Source organism: Mesocricetus auratus, unplaced genomic scaffold, assembly GCF_017639785.1.
Source record: "Mesocricetus auratus isolate SY011 unplaced genomic scaffold, BCM_Maur_2.0 Super-Scaffold_100007, whole genome shotgun sequence".
In the NCBI taxonomy this organism is placed as follows: domain Eukaryota; kingdom Metazoa; phylum Chordata; class Mammalia; order Rodentia; family Cricetidae; genus Mesocricetus; species Mesocricetus auratus.
Genome location: NW_024429191.1, coordinates 59,292,240 through 59,310,309, shown reverse-complemented (window position 1 = coordinate 59,310,309; position 18,070 = coordinate 59,292,240). Strand labels below are relative to the sequence as shown.

The following is an 18,070-nucleotide window of genomic DNA, read 5'->3' as shown; positions in this document are numbered from 1 at the left end:
GTCCCACTGGTGGCTGGACTGTCACATGTGGAAGGACAGGGGTCTGAAGGCTGGCCTTAGACTTGTTTCCATCAGTGACAGGAACACTGGTGCCTCTGCCTTCTTCCAATTTAACAACGTCATACATTTTTAAAAAGTGATAACCGAGCATGTTATTTGAACTGCTTCAATGGATTTCTAGCTTCCTGCCTGGAAAAATATAAATAAGGGCAAGGGATCACTTTTGTGATGGGGAAAAGACTGTTCAGACACATCTGTATTGCTTTGGGACACACACATCTATGTATTCCTTCCAATTTGGAGGTTCTGGCTTTGTGCAGTTTAGGGTAAGTCTTTGGACTTAATGTTCATATGTGTATGTATATGAAATTCAAAATAACAAACCAATATCCAGATATCAATTAACAAGCTGTTAACCAAAGATAGTCTAAATTCCAGTGAGTGGCAGGGTGTTTTTATTGCTGTCATTTCAAACAAGCATCCTAAGAAATGTATATAGAGACATCTTCTGAGTGTTGATCAGGAAAGGTTAGGAGTACAGAGGACAGTCTGTGTCACAGTCTAAGGAATCACAAACAATGACACAAAGACTTGGAGTTGAGAACAGTCGCATGGCCATACCTCAAGGCTGGATTCTCAGTGGCCTTGGAGGCTGAGCTCAGTTGATGGATGAGTAGCCTGAGGCCTCACAGATAGAGTCCAGGAGGAGGCTGCAGTCAGTGGAGCAAAAGGAATGAGCCCTTCTGCGAGCATCCAAGCTGTGCCAGGGCCTGAGCTGGCTGCACACAAGCTGTTGCTTTGTTGTTTTTGGCAGAGATGCCCAAGTTATTTTCTATATATTTTCCTCTCTCCAGCTTGAAGCTATTTTTGTGAATGTTTTAACTGTGAACATGCCTAGAGAGTAACTTCTAGAGCAGCAAGCTCTGATAAGAGACTAGAGTCCCCTGTGGATCCAGCTCCTAGTAAGCTAGAGGTGGCAATGGGGGCCTGTCACCTACAGAGGTGAGCTCGTCCGGTAACATGCTCCTTCCAGGAAACTTGGCTCAGCTCACCTGAGCAGAAAGGTCCAAGGAGAAGCCTGGTGAACACATCCTTCACAGAGTTGGAAACTTCCAATCCTGGAATGTGGTGCCAAGGGCTCTGCCGGCCCCAGGGACTGAATTCCCCAGTTACGGAGGAGAAAGGAGTTCAGAGAGGCCAAAGAATTCCTTCTGCAGGAGAGTTCAGCCAATCCTGATCCACATACAACGGGGGCAGTCCCCTTATTGTATGAAATAAGCTTCCTAGCAGAGGTAGAGGAAGGAACGAGAAAAAGAAACAAGAGACCAATAGCCAAATCATAAAGAACTCAGGTCCACTATTCATTCACCTCAACTGTTGTGTACCAGGCATGAAGTTTATAGTCTGAATGGAAACACTAGCAAATATACAGATGGATGTGGGTTCCAGCTGAAGGGACATGAAATGATGCATAAGCCAGGTCCAGGAGGTTAGAATAGGCAAATTTTAGGAGACTGGACACAAGAAAGGGAACCCCAAGTGGAGACATGAAAGGGAGAAATGAACACGCAGACACACACACAGACACATACACACAACACAGACACATACACACACAGACACACACACACACACAGACACATACACACAGACACACACACATACACACACACAGACACATACACACACACAGACACATACACACAGACACATACACACACACAGACACATACACACAGACACACACACAGACACATACACACAGACACACACACACACATACTTCTCTGTGGTTTTGATTTTTTTTTTGCTTCTTGTAACATACTGATTCTTAATCTTGTTTGGATCACTGACTTGTTTTATAATAACCATGAGGATAGGCATAAGATTTTACATGTAATTATAGAAGGGTTCTGAAGCCTGGACCCCATCTGTGACCCTCCATGGCTCCATGGATGCTGGCTGTGGTCTTGAAAGTGCTGACTAATTTCCAAGAGAGCCCACACCAGCACACAAAGAGGGATTGATGTTTCTTCTCCCCAAATGGCATAATGACTGTCGTTTTTCAATTTGCAGAAGGGAAAACAAAAGATAAGCTTTGATAAATTTCATTTTTTTTCTTCCTTATTTTTTTTAAACCTTTGACACCTGCTGCAGCTTTTGAGCAGAGCATGCTCTCACAGATGGCAAAGTGAATGAGTAGGCAGAAAATGAATACCCAGGAAAACCCAGGAATGGGATTTCATAAAATTATTTTATGTGTGTAGAGGTTCTGAGGGCTGGAGAGACCTGAACACATGAATGACGACCATAACACCTGCTTTACAAGGATGTGCCCGTGGCCTGGTGGCTAAACAAGGAGGGAAATGTATACATGATGCTCTTGGATGGCCATTGGACCTTCAGTTATGCCCTTGCTGTTGGATTTCATTTGCTTTTTTAGCAGGGATGGTGTCTTCTTAGGGTTCCAATTTCTGTGATCACGACCCAAAGCAACTTGGGTATAAAAGGGTTTACTTTGTGTTACAGGTCCCAATCACAGTCCATCATAAATGAAGTCAAGGCAGGACCCTTGAGGCAGGAGAGGATGCAGAGACCATGGAGCCAACTACTCCTGAGCATGAGGCCTGCCGTGGACTATGGCTAATGTACTTGCTCAATGTCACTCCACTGAAGACAACTGACTTTCCCTTTCCTAGCAGCTATCATTTGCAAATAGCTTCTTGGTTAGGGGTGGGACTTTGTGTCCACTCCTCTTCTCCATTCTGGGATTTGACTGGATTGAACTTGTGCAGAGGAAGACACCATTCTTGTCTTCAGGAATCTCAGTGTCTAGCTGGGCAAAGGTGGCTGATGACAAAGCTAGAGATACTGGAGAAGAGAGAACCGCAACTGAGGAACTGCATCCATAAAATGGGCCTTTAGGCAAGTCTGTGAGGGTATCATCTTGATTAATGATTGATGGGGGAGGGCCCACCCCATGGGGGGTGGTGCCACCTTTGGTCTGGTGGTCCTGAGTTCTATAAGAAAGCAGGCTGAATGAATGGCAAGATGGTCTCTGCATCAGCTCCTGCCTCAAGGGTCCTGCCTTGACTTCCTTTATGATGGACTGTGACTGGGTCATGCAAGATGAAATGGCTAATGGCAAAGAAAATCCTGCTTCAAATCTGAGCCATTCTAGTCTGGAATGGGGACAGCTGCCCTCCCACACTCCAAAGAAACATAGAAGCCTCTGCCACTTTTTCCAGCTCCTTTCCCTGCCTCTCGTCACACCCTCTCCTCTCATTCTTTCTCAGCAAGTAGTGAAGAGGCACAGTGCAGGTCTCCAGGTAGGCAGGGCTGGGGGTACCCGTTGGTCCCTGTGGCAGCTGGCGTCAGGACACCCAGAGCTTGGGAAAGCACACAAGGAGCCCCGACTGTGCCAAGCAATGTAATGGTCGCTTTGCTGCCTGTAACATTCAGGGTGACCTCCATTTTAGCTCTTCTGGCCCAAAAGGAATGCTAAACTCCTGGATATCACTTTCCCAGGGTCATATTATTGAGATTAGGGAGACAGTCACTCTGCACCACCTCACGACCGTGGGATGTGAGGGGACACCAAGTGAGAGCTAAGGTGTGGTGGCTACATCTGCAACCAGAACTGCAGAAAGTAAGCATCCCCAGAACCTTTCCATAATATGCCAGGAGTTCCCAATACCAGACGTATCTAGGTTTGCTAGGTAATAATGCAGCAGTTCCCAATTAAATTTGAATTTCATATACACAACTGGTTCCTCAATATTAGTATGAGTCATACAAAATTTGAATTATACATGTACATTAAAGATACTTGTGTAGCTGAAATCCAGATTTAACTAAATCCAAATTAATCCTATTTTTGCTTTGGTTTGGCTTTTGCTAAATTTGGTGACTCTAGACCCAAACTCTGCCAGGTATGGGAATAGACACTGACCTTGTCCCCAAGCCTTCCATGATAGGCATTTTGAAGTCCACCTGAAGCCAAGCCCAGGCGAGCACGTGAGATGAGAAGACTAGAGGAGGATCTGGCTCCAGCTGGGCACCTGAACATCTGCAGAAAGCTGGGAAACGTGCTTATGTCAAATTAGAGTTTTATTAGTTGCCTTGTCTTCCCAAGCCTGGGTCAGGAACAAAACCACACTTCCCAGCCAGCTGTGTGTGGCTTGGTCCACCGAGAGAGGGTCCTAGAAGTCACAGCCATCCACCCAGTCGCTGAGGTCTCTGCCCTGGCAGTGATGCCTCCAGGCCTCCCTAGAGATAGAAAACAAGGAGGAAAAGAATCCATATTAGCACACCTTTAGTCCCAGGACCCAGGAGGCAGAGGCAGGTGGTGGATATCTGTGAGTCTGAGGTCAGCCCTGACAACCATGGCTACACAGAGAAACCTGTCTAAAAACCAAAAGTCCACATCAGCTTCAACCCTTGGTCCTGTTCAGAGAGCAGGAGAGATATGGGGCTCTAAACTGAGGAGAAGCAAAGTTGCTAAGAGAGAGGGTAAGCGAGGGCCTGAGAGGATGGGAAGCAACAAATAAGCCAAGATAACCTAGAGGAGATGTTTTTTTAAGGGAGAAACTGGCCATTAAAAGTTACTCTCTAGCTGCCTTATTTTACCATTGAAGATACAAACTAGCATGCTCAAACTTACACATGTCCTTGTCAAAGGATTAGAAGCAAGAATCTGGAGCCTAGGTGCAAAGCCTCGTTCCTACCTTCAAGTGCTTCTGGGGGTCAGTGAGACCACCTTATATGTGTGTAGTCCTTCACAGTTACAAGCCGCCACACCCTTCACTCACTACAACTACTTCCCTGCTGTCCCCAGCTGGCCTATTAGGTAGACTGAGTCGATGTTTATCTCCCCTATTTTCCTCATGAAAAACTCAGGTTGTGATGTAAACTTATTCACCCAGGGTACGTGGCTGCATGCATACTCTGCATGTCTTGGTCGCCAGTTTGCCAATTTAGCTCTTTCCATAGTTGACTGCTATACTCTTTTGAGACTATTTCTCTCTCTCCTCTCTCTCCTCTCTCTCTCTCTCTCTCTCTCTCTCTCTCTCTCTCTCTCTCTCTCTCTTTCTCTCTCTTGTCTCTCTCTCTCTCTCCTCTCTCTCTCTGTGTGTGTGTGTGTGTGTGTGTGTGTGTGTCTATGTGTGTGTGTGTGTGTGTGTGTGTGTGTGTGTGTGTTAGGCTAGATGTCAACGTTGAGTGTCATTTCTCAGGAAATGTCCACCTTTTATTTTTAGACAGAGTCACTCACTGAACCTGTAGCTTACTAATTAAGCTAGGCTGGTTGGTAAGCAAGCCTCAGAAATCTGTCTCTGCCTACCTAGTGATAGGATCAAATGCCAAAAGTATAGCTTTTAAGTATTTGTTCTGGGAAACAAACTCAGGTTTTCATCCTTTCGTGACAAACAATTCTCATGGACTTAACTGTCTCCCCAGTCCCATCTGATAACTTGACGAAGATAAGCAAGAACATAGGGACCTAGGGTCCAATGTTCTCAGGAATCCCAAGATCTGAAAAATAATGCCCTTTCTGATGTCAGTGGACAGGAATGGACAGCACTGAACCTACTGGGTCCACTTCCTCCAATTAGCACCAGACTCTCAAGAGTCTTCTCCAAGTGTATAACAGATGGCATGTTCTTTTGTTTCACCTATTAGGATCAGGTCTTCCACTCCATAGTATGGATGCCAAAGCTCTTGGAATAACGCCTGAGCTGTCATTGTACCTTCCTGGTTTGGTAAACACACAGCATCCGACAGAGCTGGCTCTACCCCTAACTCACTTCTTGTAGTCTCAACTAGTCTCAGAGCACAAAGCAATGTCCATTTCAAGTAATGTTTCTGGAATGCCTCAAGATTCAGTCATTTTCACCCCTCCTCTTCCTCTTAGACCATATTTCACCTACCCCTGAGTCCCTTTCCACCCTTTATATCTTGTATCAACTACTGGTGCACCTGTCCCTCTCCAGTACCTGCCTCACCTAGACTTCTGCAATACCATCCAACAGAACCCCCCAATCCTACCCCATCTTTACTCTCTTCTCCTTCCTTCTGCTCCAAGGTCTCCTAAAGTTCCTTCTCCAACCTTATCAGCTGCTACATCTGTCCATGGCCTCGGTGTTCCAAGCCCCTGGAGTGGCTCACCTTCCTAGACTCTTCGCTGCCCTGCTGGTTTCACCCTCATAAGCATGAGTGGAACTGAGGCTGGGAACTAAGTGGAAAACCCCATCAAAAGAGATTGGGCAATTGTGAAACATCTGACCCAGGTGCTTCTATGAATCAGCCATCTAGGTCAGAGCCCAACGTGATGCTCAGACAACCTCTTGGTTGTGAAAAGACTTCAAAGGACATATTTCTAGAAGTCGGTATGAAAAGAAAAAACTGGAAGAGGAATGTTCCAGAACCCTACCCATGATCCAAGAAAAAAACCTCATCTACCATCTATTATACATCTGAGGCTTTTCTATAAAATTTGGGCTGAGCTATGTGGTCATGTGATTGCCAACGTTATTCTCCCTTGATTGTGTCATCTGTAATTATCTGGATTCTCATAATCCCCAACAATGGTTGTAAGGTTTGGTTCATGAAGTCAAGAAAATGTGTTGCCTAGAAAAAAGTGGATACTTATGGAAGGTCAGTTTCCTGATGCTACCCTCTGGTTATGGTCACAGCTCCCACAATTCTAGTGGGGGTTACTCACCAGTAGCCCAGACCCTGGGGCTCTTGAACTATCTTCATGACACAGATGATAGAATCCTTGAGGTCATGGTTCAACAAATCTGGGGTAAGAGGAAGAGAGAATGAAGGAACAGAGAACAGAGTGCACTCCTCTCCCTCCCTCCCTCCCCCTCTCTCTCCCTCTCTCTCTCTCTCTCACCCTCTCCCCTCTCTCTCCCTCTCTCCTCTCTCTCTCTCTCTCTCTCTCTCACACACACACACACACACACACACACACACACACACCACTCCTCCATCTCTGGAAACACAGATGTTACCCTACCCCTCTCCCCCACAGTCTTCCCTCCACCCCTATAACTCCAAGACCATCTCTCAGCCTAGACCGCAAACTGGACTCACAGAAGACCTTACACCACCACTTGCCCCTTATCCATCTCCTGGGGATTCCCATCCAGAGACAAAGACGGGGAAAGTAAACTGAGCTACAAAAAGAGAGGCTAGCCTACCGGTACAGTACATCCGGCAAATGTTGGGGCCATTCGGGATGAGATTCTTGCACCACTTCCGGCTGCTGATCTGGAAGATGCCATTGTTGGTGCTTCCATCAGCTTCATGGTCCACAGCAGCTGTATTGAAGCCACTTGTGTAGTAAGCAAGGCAGACCCCTACAAGGGGCAGACACAGGCTTTGAGATCAGGTGGTTGGGCCACCACAGACCAAACTGCTCACATATTCCTAGACATTGGCTCCCTCCACCCCAAGGAGACAAGAACACGTATCCTCGCATCAGCTTTGCAGATGGATCAATCTAGGGTCAGAGGTCAAAGTGACTTCCCTGAGATTACATACAGTAACCTCAAAGCAAGGGTCAGGACTAGATATCTGCCTTCCTGACTTGGGATGTCAATCTTCCCACTTTCTCATTATTCGGTATATAGAGAGGCTTGTAGCATTGGTTGAATGAATTTACAAGAGCCAAATGTTTAGAGGCAAGATTAGGAAGACAGGACTGGAGAGATGGCTCAGTGGTTAAGAGCACTAATTGCTCTTCCAGAGGTCCTGAGTTCAATTCCCAGCTGCCACATGGTGACTCACAACCATCTATAATGAGATCTGGTGCCCTCTTCTGGTGTGCAGGCAGAACACTGTATTCATAAAATGAAAGAAAGAAGGAAGGAAGAATAGAAAAAAGGAGGGAGGGAGGGAGGAGACACAAGCAGGCTCTACAAAGGAGGCTAGGACTAGAGACAAAATTAATCTAGACACACTTTACTATCTCCTGAAACTGCAATGCTTGGTATTATTGGTTTGCTCAGTTTGCCATCTAAGTTTTGGCAGGCATGTTTGATCCTCGGTGCCAAGATGAAGTATAACCTACTAAGCTGCTGGTTCCTTTGACTCCCTGACTAGCAGCAGGGATGGTTCTAATCTTGTTGCCTGTTGCCTGCCTAGTATGTATTTTACTCAGGAGGTGAGCTATCCACCTGTTGTCTCATTGGCTTCTGGTTTTACAAAGAAGGATTAAGCTCAAAAAGCCTCCAAGGCCCTTAAATGAGTAGGAGGAAAGACAGGGGAGTGAGTAGAGGGAGAAGGGTTCTCACAGTCAGCCAGGTCATATCCACGGTAGCCTTCCAGACCGAACTCATGCAGTGCTTTGGCCAGCTCACAGCGACTGAAGACCTTGGCCTTACTACAGGCAAGCAGGCAGCTGAGCAGATAGGTGAGGGCCAGCCAAGTAATCCCAGGTGGGCACAGCTGTCTTCTGGGATCCCGGATCCTAGCTTCCATGCGGTGGAAGATATAGAGGGCTGAACTGTGGGATGGCAGACAGTTCACCAGCCCTGGTCAAGGGTCCAGACAGCTGCCCCTTGGAAGAAGGAAAGAAAGACAGGGCCTGAGTGCACCCTGGGAAATTAGAGGTGTCAGAAGGCTCCATCCCTGATGGGACACCAGGCATGCTCCTGAAGGCTTGGAAAAGGTACCTCAAGCCCCAGTCTAGAGGTCTCTCTCCCAGCCTCCTGGCTTCTATTTGTCAGCCTCAGGCCACAGCATGGAGTCCTCTTAGGCAGAAGGCACGCCTTCCACACTCAGATCCCCAGCAGTGCTCAAGTCTCCATCTTCACCATCACTTCTGTAGCCTCACCTTGCAAAAGCTCCCTAAAACTCACCCATCCCTTTTGCTCTACTCTCTGTCACTTGGTTCTGTGGGAAGATGTCCCCATCACATCAGCCACTGCTGATGCTTAGCCTCATGGTTACTTCACCTCTTCAAGCCTGCTAGCCTTCAACACCGCTGTCTCTGCTGCTTCATGGCCTTGCTACTCCTCATCAGTTCTTACTTCCCCACCTCTGCAGCCTTCTGCTCATACCACCAAACACATCTACCCATCTCTCCCGAACTCTGCCCACAAGCTCCTCTCCACCATCACAAAGTCAAAACATGAAATATATGAAATACCCACTCAATCTCTAAAATGTGTGTCCTCTGTGTTATATTAAAGTGGAAGGGGTAGGGCTGGAGAGACAGCACAGCAGTTAGGAGCATGCAGTGCTCTTGTAAAGGCCCTGAGTTTGGCTCCAAGCATCCAAATCAAGAAACACACAAGCACCTGTAACCCCAGCTCCAGAGTATCCGATGCCCTCCACAAGCCTCCACAGGTACCAGGACTCATGCACACATAGACACACACACACGATTTTAAAATGCTTAAAACTTTTAAAAAATAAAATGGAATAGGGAATATTAGAGGTCAGGGAAGGACCAACCCAAACTAAGTATATAGTAAAGTGCTATAAGGGAACTTGTGTTTTGTGTACTCACTCTGCTCACTGAAAAATTAAAAACATGGGTATACTTTTTTCCAAACTCCTGCACTAAACATTGAGAATGACTAAGTGATTAAGGGCACAGCTTCACGCATGGGCTTGAAAACCACCTTTGTTCCTTCCTATGTCTTAAGTTTAGGACATTCTCCAAACCTCTTTTTCTTCATCTATAAATTGGGTGGAAATTAATAGTTGCCTCAAAAGATGATTGAAAGAGTGAAAGATAAGATGAGTGTAAAGATATTGGCTCTTTGCATGAAGAACAGACTTGCCGTTGCTTCCATCATGAGCTAGCATCTGTGCAGATGCTTGGCTTTGATCATCTTTCTCTCTGCTCCTCTAAAGGGCTTCAAAGCCCCCATTACTACCCTTGAGTATCCCCCTCTCAGCTCCCAGATCACCTCACCCCTTACTGCACCAAGAAAAGCAGGATTTTTCCCTCTTCCTGCCTCAGCCCTCTCCCACCTTCAAACTCCTCAAGAACTTCCCACACCCTGTCACCAGTCCAGTCCCCTGGAGTAAGTATAAGGTCAATGTGTAAGCCTTTGCCACTAGCGGTACCATCTTGCTTGATTCCTACTTTCCTTCCTCATTCTCGGGACATGATCTTCATGCCTGGAACAACTTGCCCTCAAAGATATGAAGAGGCCAACACCTGATCGTTATTCCTGGTCATTGTTAGAACATCAGACTGCCTGGTTCAGGCTCCTGGGGAAATGCTGATTCTGAATGTAAACTCCAATCTTTGTGAATATTCCCTGCCTCCCAGAATTCTCATAAGGGGTATCTGGATATGTTGGCCTCTCTCCTCTCTGGGCCACTGACTTTCCATGTGACAGGCTTCCCAACCACGTCCCTCTTGCCTCTGCGCTCTATTCTTCTTCCCCTCACAGCCGTGAGTCAGGCATGCCTTCTCTCCCAGCATCCATGAACTTCATCTCTGTCTGCTCCCCCTCACTCCATGCAGATGCCCAGGGTTAGGGCCACAGCTTCTACAATGTCTTCGCTTGCTTCTCATCCTTGTCTGTACCGATCTCTTTTCTTCTCTTCTCATCCAAATTTCTGAGAGAAAATTTGCCACTGTCTCCCTACTCCTTCATCTTGTCTTTTATTTTTGTTTTTATTTTTCTCTTTCCTAGTATTAGAGATGAGACTCAAGGTCCTCCTTTCACACGCCGGGGAAGACCCTACCACTGTCCTATATCACCAGTCCCTTGATCCCCCACATCCATTTTATTTTGAAAGTATATCTTTCCAATTGCCAGACTGAGTTTCAACTTATGATCTTCCAGCCTTGGCCTTATGAGTGGTTAGGATTACAGATGTGCACCAATACCTCTCTCCTTGTTTGCTAATCTGGATTCCTAAAGTTTCTCCACTACCACCCGCCTGAGACCTAAGCTGGCTCACCTTACAGGAGCCCTCAGGGACATTTCACCTGCTGACCACTTCCCTGTTGAAAGCACAGTCTCACAGGTTCCCACAATGTTCCCTTCATCCAGGCTTCCTCCTCCTCCATGGCATAACCCACTTCTGATCCAGACTTAAACGCTGAGATATTTTCCAGTCTTCTCTACCTTAAGCCCTCCTCTCTTCTACATCAGGAAGGCCTAGGTCGCCCCTGCTGTGACATCAACATTGAGGAGGAGTTAATGCCTGAACACCTCTTGTCAATACCCCAGTCACCTCAAACTAAACTCATTGAAGAGATAATGTTCCTCCCAAATTCTGCCCTTCTTCGTTCTGTCTTCTGCCCCCAACACAGAGCACTGATTCCCCAAATATACTAGAAATAGGAATGTTGTCCTTTACTTCTCCAACCTATGCCCTTCATCTACCCACAGCCAACCAATGCCAATGCCCTGATGACCCTTCCCTCCAAGAGCACTATCTTCCCTGCTCAAACTACCACCCTGCTTTCCCTCATGGCTTTCAGACTCTCCTGGACATATCACATGCACCAGAATGAATTGAAATGCAAAGCTTGGTCATGCCTCGCTCTTCAATGGCTCCATCACTGCTCCCAGCATGGTCCAGAGGCCCCTCCATGACCTAGTAAAGCTGGCTCACCCCTCACTCACACCTCCTGTTCTGGTGATACCAAGTTGTTTGCTCTTCTGGTGATGCATGCTGTCTAGCACTTTGACTGTCTCTTTGCTTCTATTAATGCTCCAAGGATGAGTCACATCCAAACTGAGTCCCCAGTCAGGCCTTTCTGGTGGAAATCATCTCACCAGATAAGTAGGGTAACTTTATCTCCATACTGGATTGTAATACATATCAGCTGCCTCTCCCAAAGTGAATTTCCACAGAACAATGACCTGGCGCTATTTATCTTCATAGCTTGAAAGGCAAGCTGAACTACTGGTGTGGAGTGACTGTTCAATGGATACTTCTTAAATTCAAGTACACTGAATTCATGGTCACAGAGCTTGAGCCCCTTTCAAAGTACAGGGAGGAAGGTAATTATTTCCTTTGCTGAGTCCTTCAACTCTGCAAGGCCAGGTGTTTTGTGGGTATTTTTTTTACTTAATCTCATCTAATCCTCTTAACCATTCAAAGAGGTGGGATTAATATCCTCAATGTATGATGAGGAAACCAAGTTCACTGCTACCCAGTGTTTGTGACTTTATAGTATTTTTCATAGTAAAGTGGCTTCAAGATAAGTTTATCCAGAGCAATTCACAGCAGGTCCATGGTTTTAAGGAGGCAGACCTGGTGGTATTTCATAGATCAGAGACCTGCCAGCAAAGGCTCATACTCATCTTCTCTCTCCCTCCCTCCCTCCCTCCCTCCCTCCATTCCTCCTTCCCTCCCCACCTCCTCCTTCCTCTACACTTCTCCCTCTCCTTTCTCCTCTCTTTCTCCCTCCATATCTTTCTCTCTGTCCAGTGTCTGTTCTAGAACAGCATCCCTCCCTCTTTCCCTCCCTCCTTCCTCCCCTCCTTCCCTGATCTCTGATCAACATCTTCCCATTCCCAAGCCCCTCTAGCTAACACCACCAGGACTCATGGAGAGGGGCTCACAGATCAGCAGTCCTCCCTACCAGAGCTGAAACCGTGGTGACAATGACAGCAGTGACTGTGGCTCAAAATCCTGCTTCAGTTCAGACACCCCTTGCAATCCTGCCAGTGTCCCAGCACTGGGCATTAAGAGAGCAATAAAGAAAGTAGACTCCAGACCAACCTAGGGCCTTCTAGAACTTCCTGGCTCTGTGAGCTCATCTTCTAGAACATGCTCACTCACTGAACTTCGTCAAGATCATCTGTGCCCTTTAGTTTCGAGATCCAGGAGCATTTCAGAGGTATCTATTTCTCTGTTTTTGTTTTTGTGGTTTTGATTTTGTTTTTTTCAGTCAGGGTCTCATGTAGTTCAGTCTGACCTCAAATTCAGGTCAGCCAAGGATGACTTGGAACCTGGGATCTTTTTGCCCCTACTTCCCAAATGCTGAGATAACAGGTATATGTCACCATGCCAATTTTATGTCATGCTTGGGGATGAAACCCAGATGAGGTAGGTAAACACTACACCAACTGTGCTATCTCCCCTGCCCTTCCTGGCTGCCTCTGCTCTTCCTCCCCTCTGTCTTACACACACACACACACACACACACACACACACACACACACACACACACACACAGCACACACGGAGTACTTCAAAGAATGAGTCTGTCCTCCCAACAGACTTGACTTCCCAGATACAGCTGTGTAAGCCACTGCCTCCAGGTAGATCATCCCACCCCTGAACTCCCTTCAAAAAATTCCTCTTTGACTGGGTGTAGTGGTGCATACCTTTAATCAGGTGGATATCTGTGAGTTCGAGGCTAGCCTGGTCTATTTAGTGAACTCCAGGACAGTCAGAGTGAGATCCTGTCTGGGAAAAATATTAATTTATTCCTTAATGTTGAGCCACAAATCACCTCCCTCCTCTATCTAGATGACAACTGCTCAGTGTATCTAGCCCCCAGGGCCAAAGGTACACTATTGTCCCCAAAGTGTGAGGAGTAGAGAAGTGAACCAAAACAGCTTGTGACACCCATGGGAGCACCTGCCTGCAGGGCACCAACAAACACTGCGTCTAGAGCATGGAATTAGGAAAGCTTGAGTGTTTAGAAAGGGCTTAGGACTCAGGGCTGGTAGCTCTGCAATCACCATGAAGAGTACAGCAAAGTCCCAAGTGTGTCTATGTGTACTGTTTATCTCTTCTTCCTGGCCCAGCCCAGACCAGGCGTGTTAGCACTGAACTTGTCCCATCACTAGTACCAGTGGATTTTTTTTATGTGTGTGGGTGTTTTGTCGACACATGTTTGTACACCACGTGTGTGAAGTGCTCACAAAGGCCAGAAGAAGGTGTTGGATCTCCTGGGATGGAGTTACAGACGTCATGAGAAGAAGGTGTTGGATCTCCTGTAGTAGAGTTACAGACCGTCATGAGTTGTCATGTGGATGCTGGGAATGGGATCCTGGTCCTCTGGAAGAGCAGCCAGCACTCTTAAACATTGAGTCATCTCCCCGGCCCCACCAGTGTTTTGGTTTTTAAATTATGATAGATGATGACAGATAGATGCCTTGATAAATAGACAAATAGATATAGATCTCAAAATAAATACAGTAGCTAAGTTATAATGACAAGTTAAGTTTACTTAGTTTTCAAATAATTTTTTAGTTTTTTGAAATTAAAAACTTTCTACTTACCTTTCCTCCCTCCAACCCCTCCCATGTATTCCCCCTTGCCCTCTCTCAAATTCATGGTTTTTTATTTAATTGTTTATATTATATTCCTAAATATTTAAATACAACCTGCTCAATCTATAAGTCACGTTTTTAAAAAGACTATGAGAATACTTAAACAGGAAAATCTTTCCCCTTAAAATTTTAAGTGCACAATAAATTATCAGCATCGCTATACAGTACAAACTTGCACAGTTGACCTAGAGAACTATTCATCTTGCTTGACTGAATCTTAATGCTCCTTAACTGCCAACTCCCAATTTGCCCCTCCTCTGACGCTGGTGCCCACTGTTCCATTCTTGGATTCTGTGAGTTTGATTCCTCTAGGTACTTCATGTATGTGGACTGGCTTTTCTCCATTAACATAGTATCTTCTGATATGTTGGAGGTCCCATTGTGATCCTACCTTGCACTTTCCTGATAACTAGTGACAATGAGCATTTTTTTTTCGAGTATCTGTTTGACTGTTCACAGAAATGTCTAATTGGACAAGTATTTTTACACGTTCATTGGATGAGTCTACAAGGCATCCAGGCTTGAACATTTATTCAACAGAAAGAGCTCAGAACTTAAGTTCAAACCCCTAAAACGAGGGGCTGGGGAGATGGTTTGTTCGGTGGTTTAAAATACTTGTCCGCAGCATGAAAACCTGCGTTGAAATCTCCAGCACTCACATAAGGGCCAGACATGTGGCACAAGGATCTATAATCCCAGCACTCCTACGGGTTGATGGGAGGTGGGACCAGAGAATTCCTAGATGCTGGAAGGCTAGCTAGCCTGTTGCAGGTGGTTTAAAAAAAAAAGCAACAAAAGGATCCTGTTTCAAAGTAAACCCTGAGAGGTTGTCCTACAGCCTCCACATGTGTACTATAGCACACGTGTGAGCACACACACATACACACGTACACACATGCACACACACATACATACACACACATACACACTGTACACACACAAAATTTTAAAAACACCTTGAAAACCTAGAGCAATGAAAAGTAAGTTCAATGTCATGCTCCTCCCCTGACAAGCTGGCTGGTCATGGTAAGTTAACCTGTTTCATCATCGGGAAAATGGAGACATTACCCTGTCCTGGCCAGCACTGTCCTGACAACACTGCCAGCTACAGACACATACCTGTCCCCCAGACCTGATTTCCCTCCTCTATAGAATATAAAAAATCATCTTCCCTCCCTGCCAAAGTATGATGACACCCACCAACTTGCATTACTACATCTTAGCTGTCATTTTATTGCCTAGCCCTTAGTGGTAATTCTGTCTGCCTGAGTTTTGTTTTGGTTGGTTTTTTTCTAGATTTTACTGCATTGGCTGTCTGCTTTTACTATTCCACTGCTTCTTTTTATTGAGTATTCTTTCAACTTATTTTATTTTATGATATGGTTTTTTTAATTTCCCTATTGACTTTCACTTTTAAATGGGGTGGGAAGCAGCAGCAGCAGCTCAAATGGGACAGTTATCAGGGCAAACTGGGCCTGACTGTGGGCTCAGTGGTTCTTTATTTCTCTCTTCAGCCCTTTGTCTGTCTTTCCTGCGTCAGCAGTGCAAGCCCACAGCCTTGACCACAGCCTAGCGGAGACCCTCCACCAACTTACTCCAAGTTGACATTTTTTTCTTACCATACCTTCCTGACCTGGACTCCACCTGCAGTTCAGTGGCATCCAAGTCTCTGTGGATGGGGCCCAGGCCACCAGTGTTTGATGCTCCTGGGTAATTTGCAAGTGCCCCCTGGGCTGAAAATCACTGTTGCCACAGTTCTTACAGTGCATTATACACTATTGTATTATATGTCAAGGCCTATCTGTCTGTCTGTCCCCCAGATAGCTTCTATTCTTCCTCAAAGCACCTCAGATGCTCAACTCACTCTCTTCACTGGTTGGAGTTGCCTAGGGATCCCCTAGATTCTGGCACAGGATCTGATGCTGACTCCTAACTTTGCCATCTATCACAGTCTTGTCAGCGCCTTGTGCCATCGTCCAATCAGACTAGCAGATGCCTAATGTGTCTCTCATAGCTGTTTCCCCAGTATCAAGAACAAAAAGCAAAAACTTCTAGGGGAATTTTAAAAAGAAGGAAGGTAAAGAGAGAGGAAGGAAAGAAAGAAAGAAAGAGGGAAGGAAGGAAGAAGGAGGGAGGGAGAAAGGAAGGAATGAAGAAGGAAAGAGGAAGAAAGGAAGAAGAAAGAGAGAGGGAGGAAGGAAAGAAGAGGAAAGGAAGAGAAAGAGGAAGAAATGAAGGAGAAAGACAAAGAAAGAAAGAAAGAAAGAAAGAAAGAAAGAAAGAAAGAAGAAAAAGAAAGAGAAGAGGAGGAAGGAAAGAAGGAAGGAAGGGAGGGAGGGAGGAAGGGAGGAAAGAAGGAAGGAAGGAAGGGAGGAAGGAAGGGAGAAAGAGAGAGAGAAAGGAGATTACTCAATTGATTTAAAAGAACTCAATCAGAAGAATTCTAAAGCTGGTCCAGAGTGAGCCATGTGGACCATAGAGAAACTGAACCCTCCTCTGAGCACACACAGGGAGAGCCTAGAGCTCAAAGATAAGGACCCACAGCCAATCCACTCCAAACTGGCTGCAGCCATATTGCTTGTAACTGCTGTTGTATCCACCAGATGACTTATGCACACAACCCAAATCCTATGGGACCAAGTCAGTAAAATCATCATCCACAGATATTGAGTTGACTGCTGAGGCCTAAACCATTTCTTCACCAACACATGATATGTTGATAATCGTGTGTGTGTGTGTGTGTGTGTGTGTGTGTGCAGTGTGCATTTTTGTGTCCTGTGCATGTTCGTGTGTTTGAATATAGATTCACATGTGTCACATTGCACATGTGGCAGTCAGAGAACAACCTCAGATTTCAGTCCTCACTTTTCACCTTGTTTAAGACTATCTCTTGGTTTTTGGTTTTTTGGTGTGTGTGTGTGTGTGTGTGTGTGTGTGTGTGTGTGTGTGTGTGTGTGTGTGTGTTCCCAGTGTACGTGCCGCACTAGGTAGTCCTTGAGCTTTGGGTATTCTCCTGTCTCCACTTCCAATTTCACAGTAGCAGCTTAGGGAATTTCAGACACTAAAGCTACACATCCAACTTGTCCCTGAGTTCTGGGGATTTGAACTCAGGCCCTCATGCTTTCCAACTGAGTCATCTCTCCAGCCCCTGGACAGGTTCATAATTTTGAGACTGTCTAAGGACATTTCCATTGGCTGTGACCTATTGTTGCTGTTGCTTATCTGCTAAATCTCCCCCTGCTACCGTGAGGTGCAGAACTCCTCCCGACTTGCTGCTGACAAGACATGCTTTGTGGAGGACACGTCTGATTGTCAATTTGCTGGATCTGGAATTAGCTAAGAAATACTCCTCTGAGTGGATCTGTTTTCAGGACATTTCCGGGACAGAAAAGACCCTTGCCCAGAGTGTGTCGTGCTTTCCCATGGCAGTCCAGACACGAGTAGGTACGAGAAAACAGCATCACTTGCCTCTTGCCTGCCTTCATGTCTTGCTGGCTAGTGAGTCTGTTGCAGCTGCTGTTGATGTCACCTCCATCCTTCACTACCAAAACCCAAAACCTCATAGGCCTCTCAACCTGTACTGAAGACCAGGCCTCCGGTATCAGATTGGGACCACTGGGATACACAGCCTAATGGACCAAACAACTTCTAGGCTCTCAGGCCTCTCTATCATGCAGAAAGTTGTTGTTGAACTACCCAAGCCCTATTGTGTAAGCCAATCTAATGAAATGTATTCTCCTTATCAGTTCTGCTCCAAGAGAACACTAACTAATGCACACTTCCATCTGTGGGTCCCA

The 18,070-nt window shown here is 46.0% G+C and overlaps 1 protein-coding gene and 1 long non-coding RNA gene across 2 annotated transcripts in view; one reads left to right on the top strand and one right to left on the bottom strand.

Moving 5' to 3' along the window:
* Positions 1-4,092: 4,092 nt before the first annotated feature.
* Spaca3 (sperm acrosome associated 3) lies at positions 4,093-12,659 on the bottom strand. Its single transcript, XM_040749287.1, has 5 exons — positions 12,572-12,659; positions 8,301-8,566; positions 7,206-7,364; positions 6,722-6,800; positions 4,093-4,269 (listed from the first exon to the last, which is right to left on the bottom strand). The coding sequence occupies exons 2-5, from the start codon at positions 8,485-8,487 to the stop codon at positions 4,203-4,205; spliced, it is 492 nt and encodes a 163-aa protein (XP_040605221.1). The 5' UTR covers positions 8,488-8,566; positions 12,572-12,659; the 3' UTR covers positions 4,093-4,202.
* Positions 12,660-12,722: 63 nt separating this feature from the next.
* Positions 12,723-18,070, top strand: part of LOC121141427 — a 59,512-nt gene continuing 54,164 nt past the window's right edge. The window contains exon 1 of the long non-coding RNA XR_005878341.1: positions 12,723-12,829. This is a non-coding gene — a long non-coding RNA (uncharacterized LOC121141427). The remainder of the gene's footprint in view (positions 12,830-18,070) is intronic.

Excerpts from the sequence above, each read along its gene's own strand:
- Spaca3 (XM_040749287.1), bottom strand. The coding sequence starts at position 8,487 with ATGGAAGCTAGGATCCGGGATCCCAGAAGACAGCTGTGCCCACCTGGG. Across the intron at positions 7,365-8,300 it reads TGGATATGACCTGGCTGACT|GGGTCTGCCTTGCTTACTAC; the intron begins GTGAGAACCCTT and ends TGCCCCTTGTAG. Across the intron at positions 4,270-6,721 it reads CCCCAGGGTCTGGGCTACTG|GGAGGCCTGGAGGCATCACT; the intron begins GTGAGTAACCCC and ends TTCTATCTCTAG.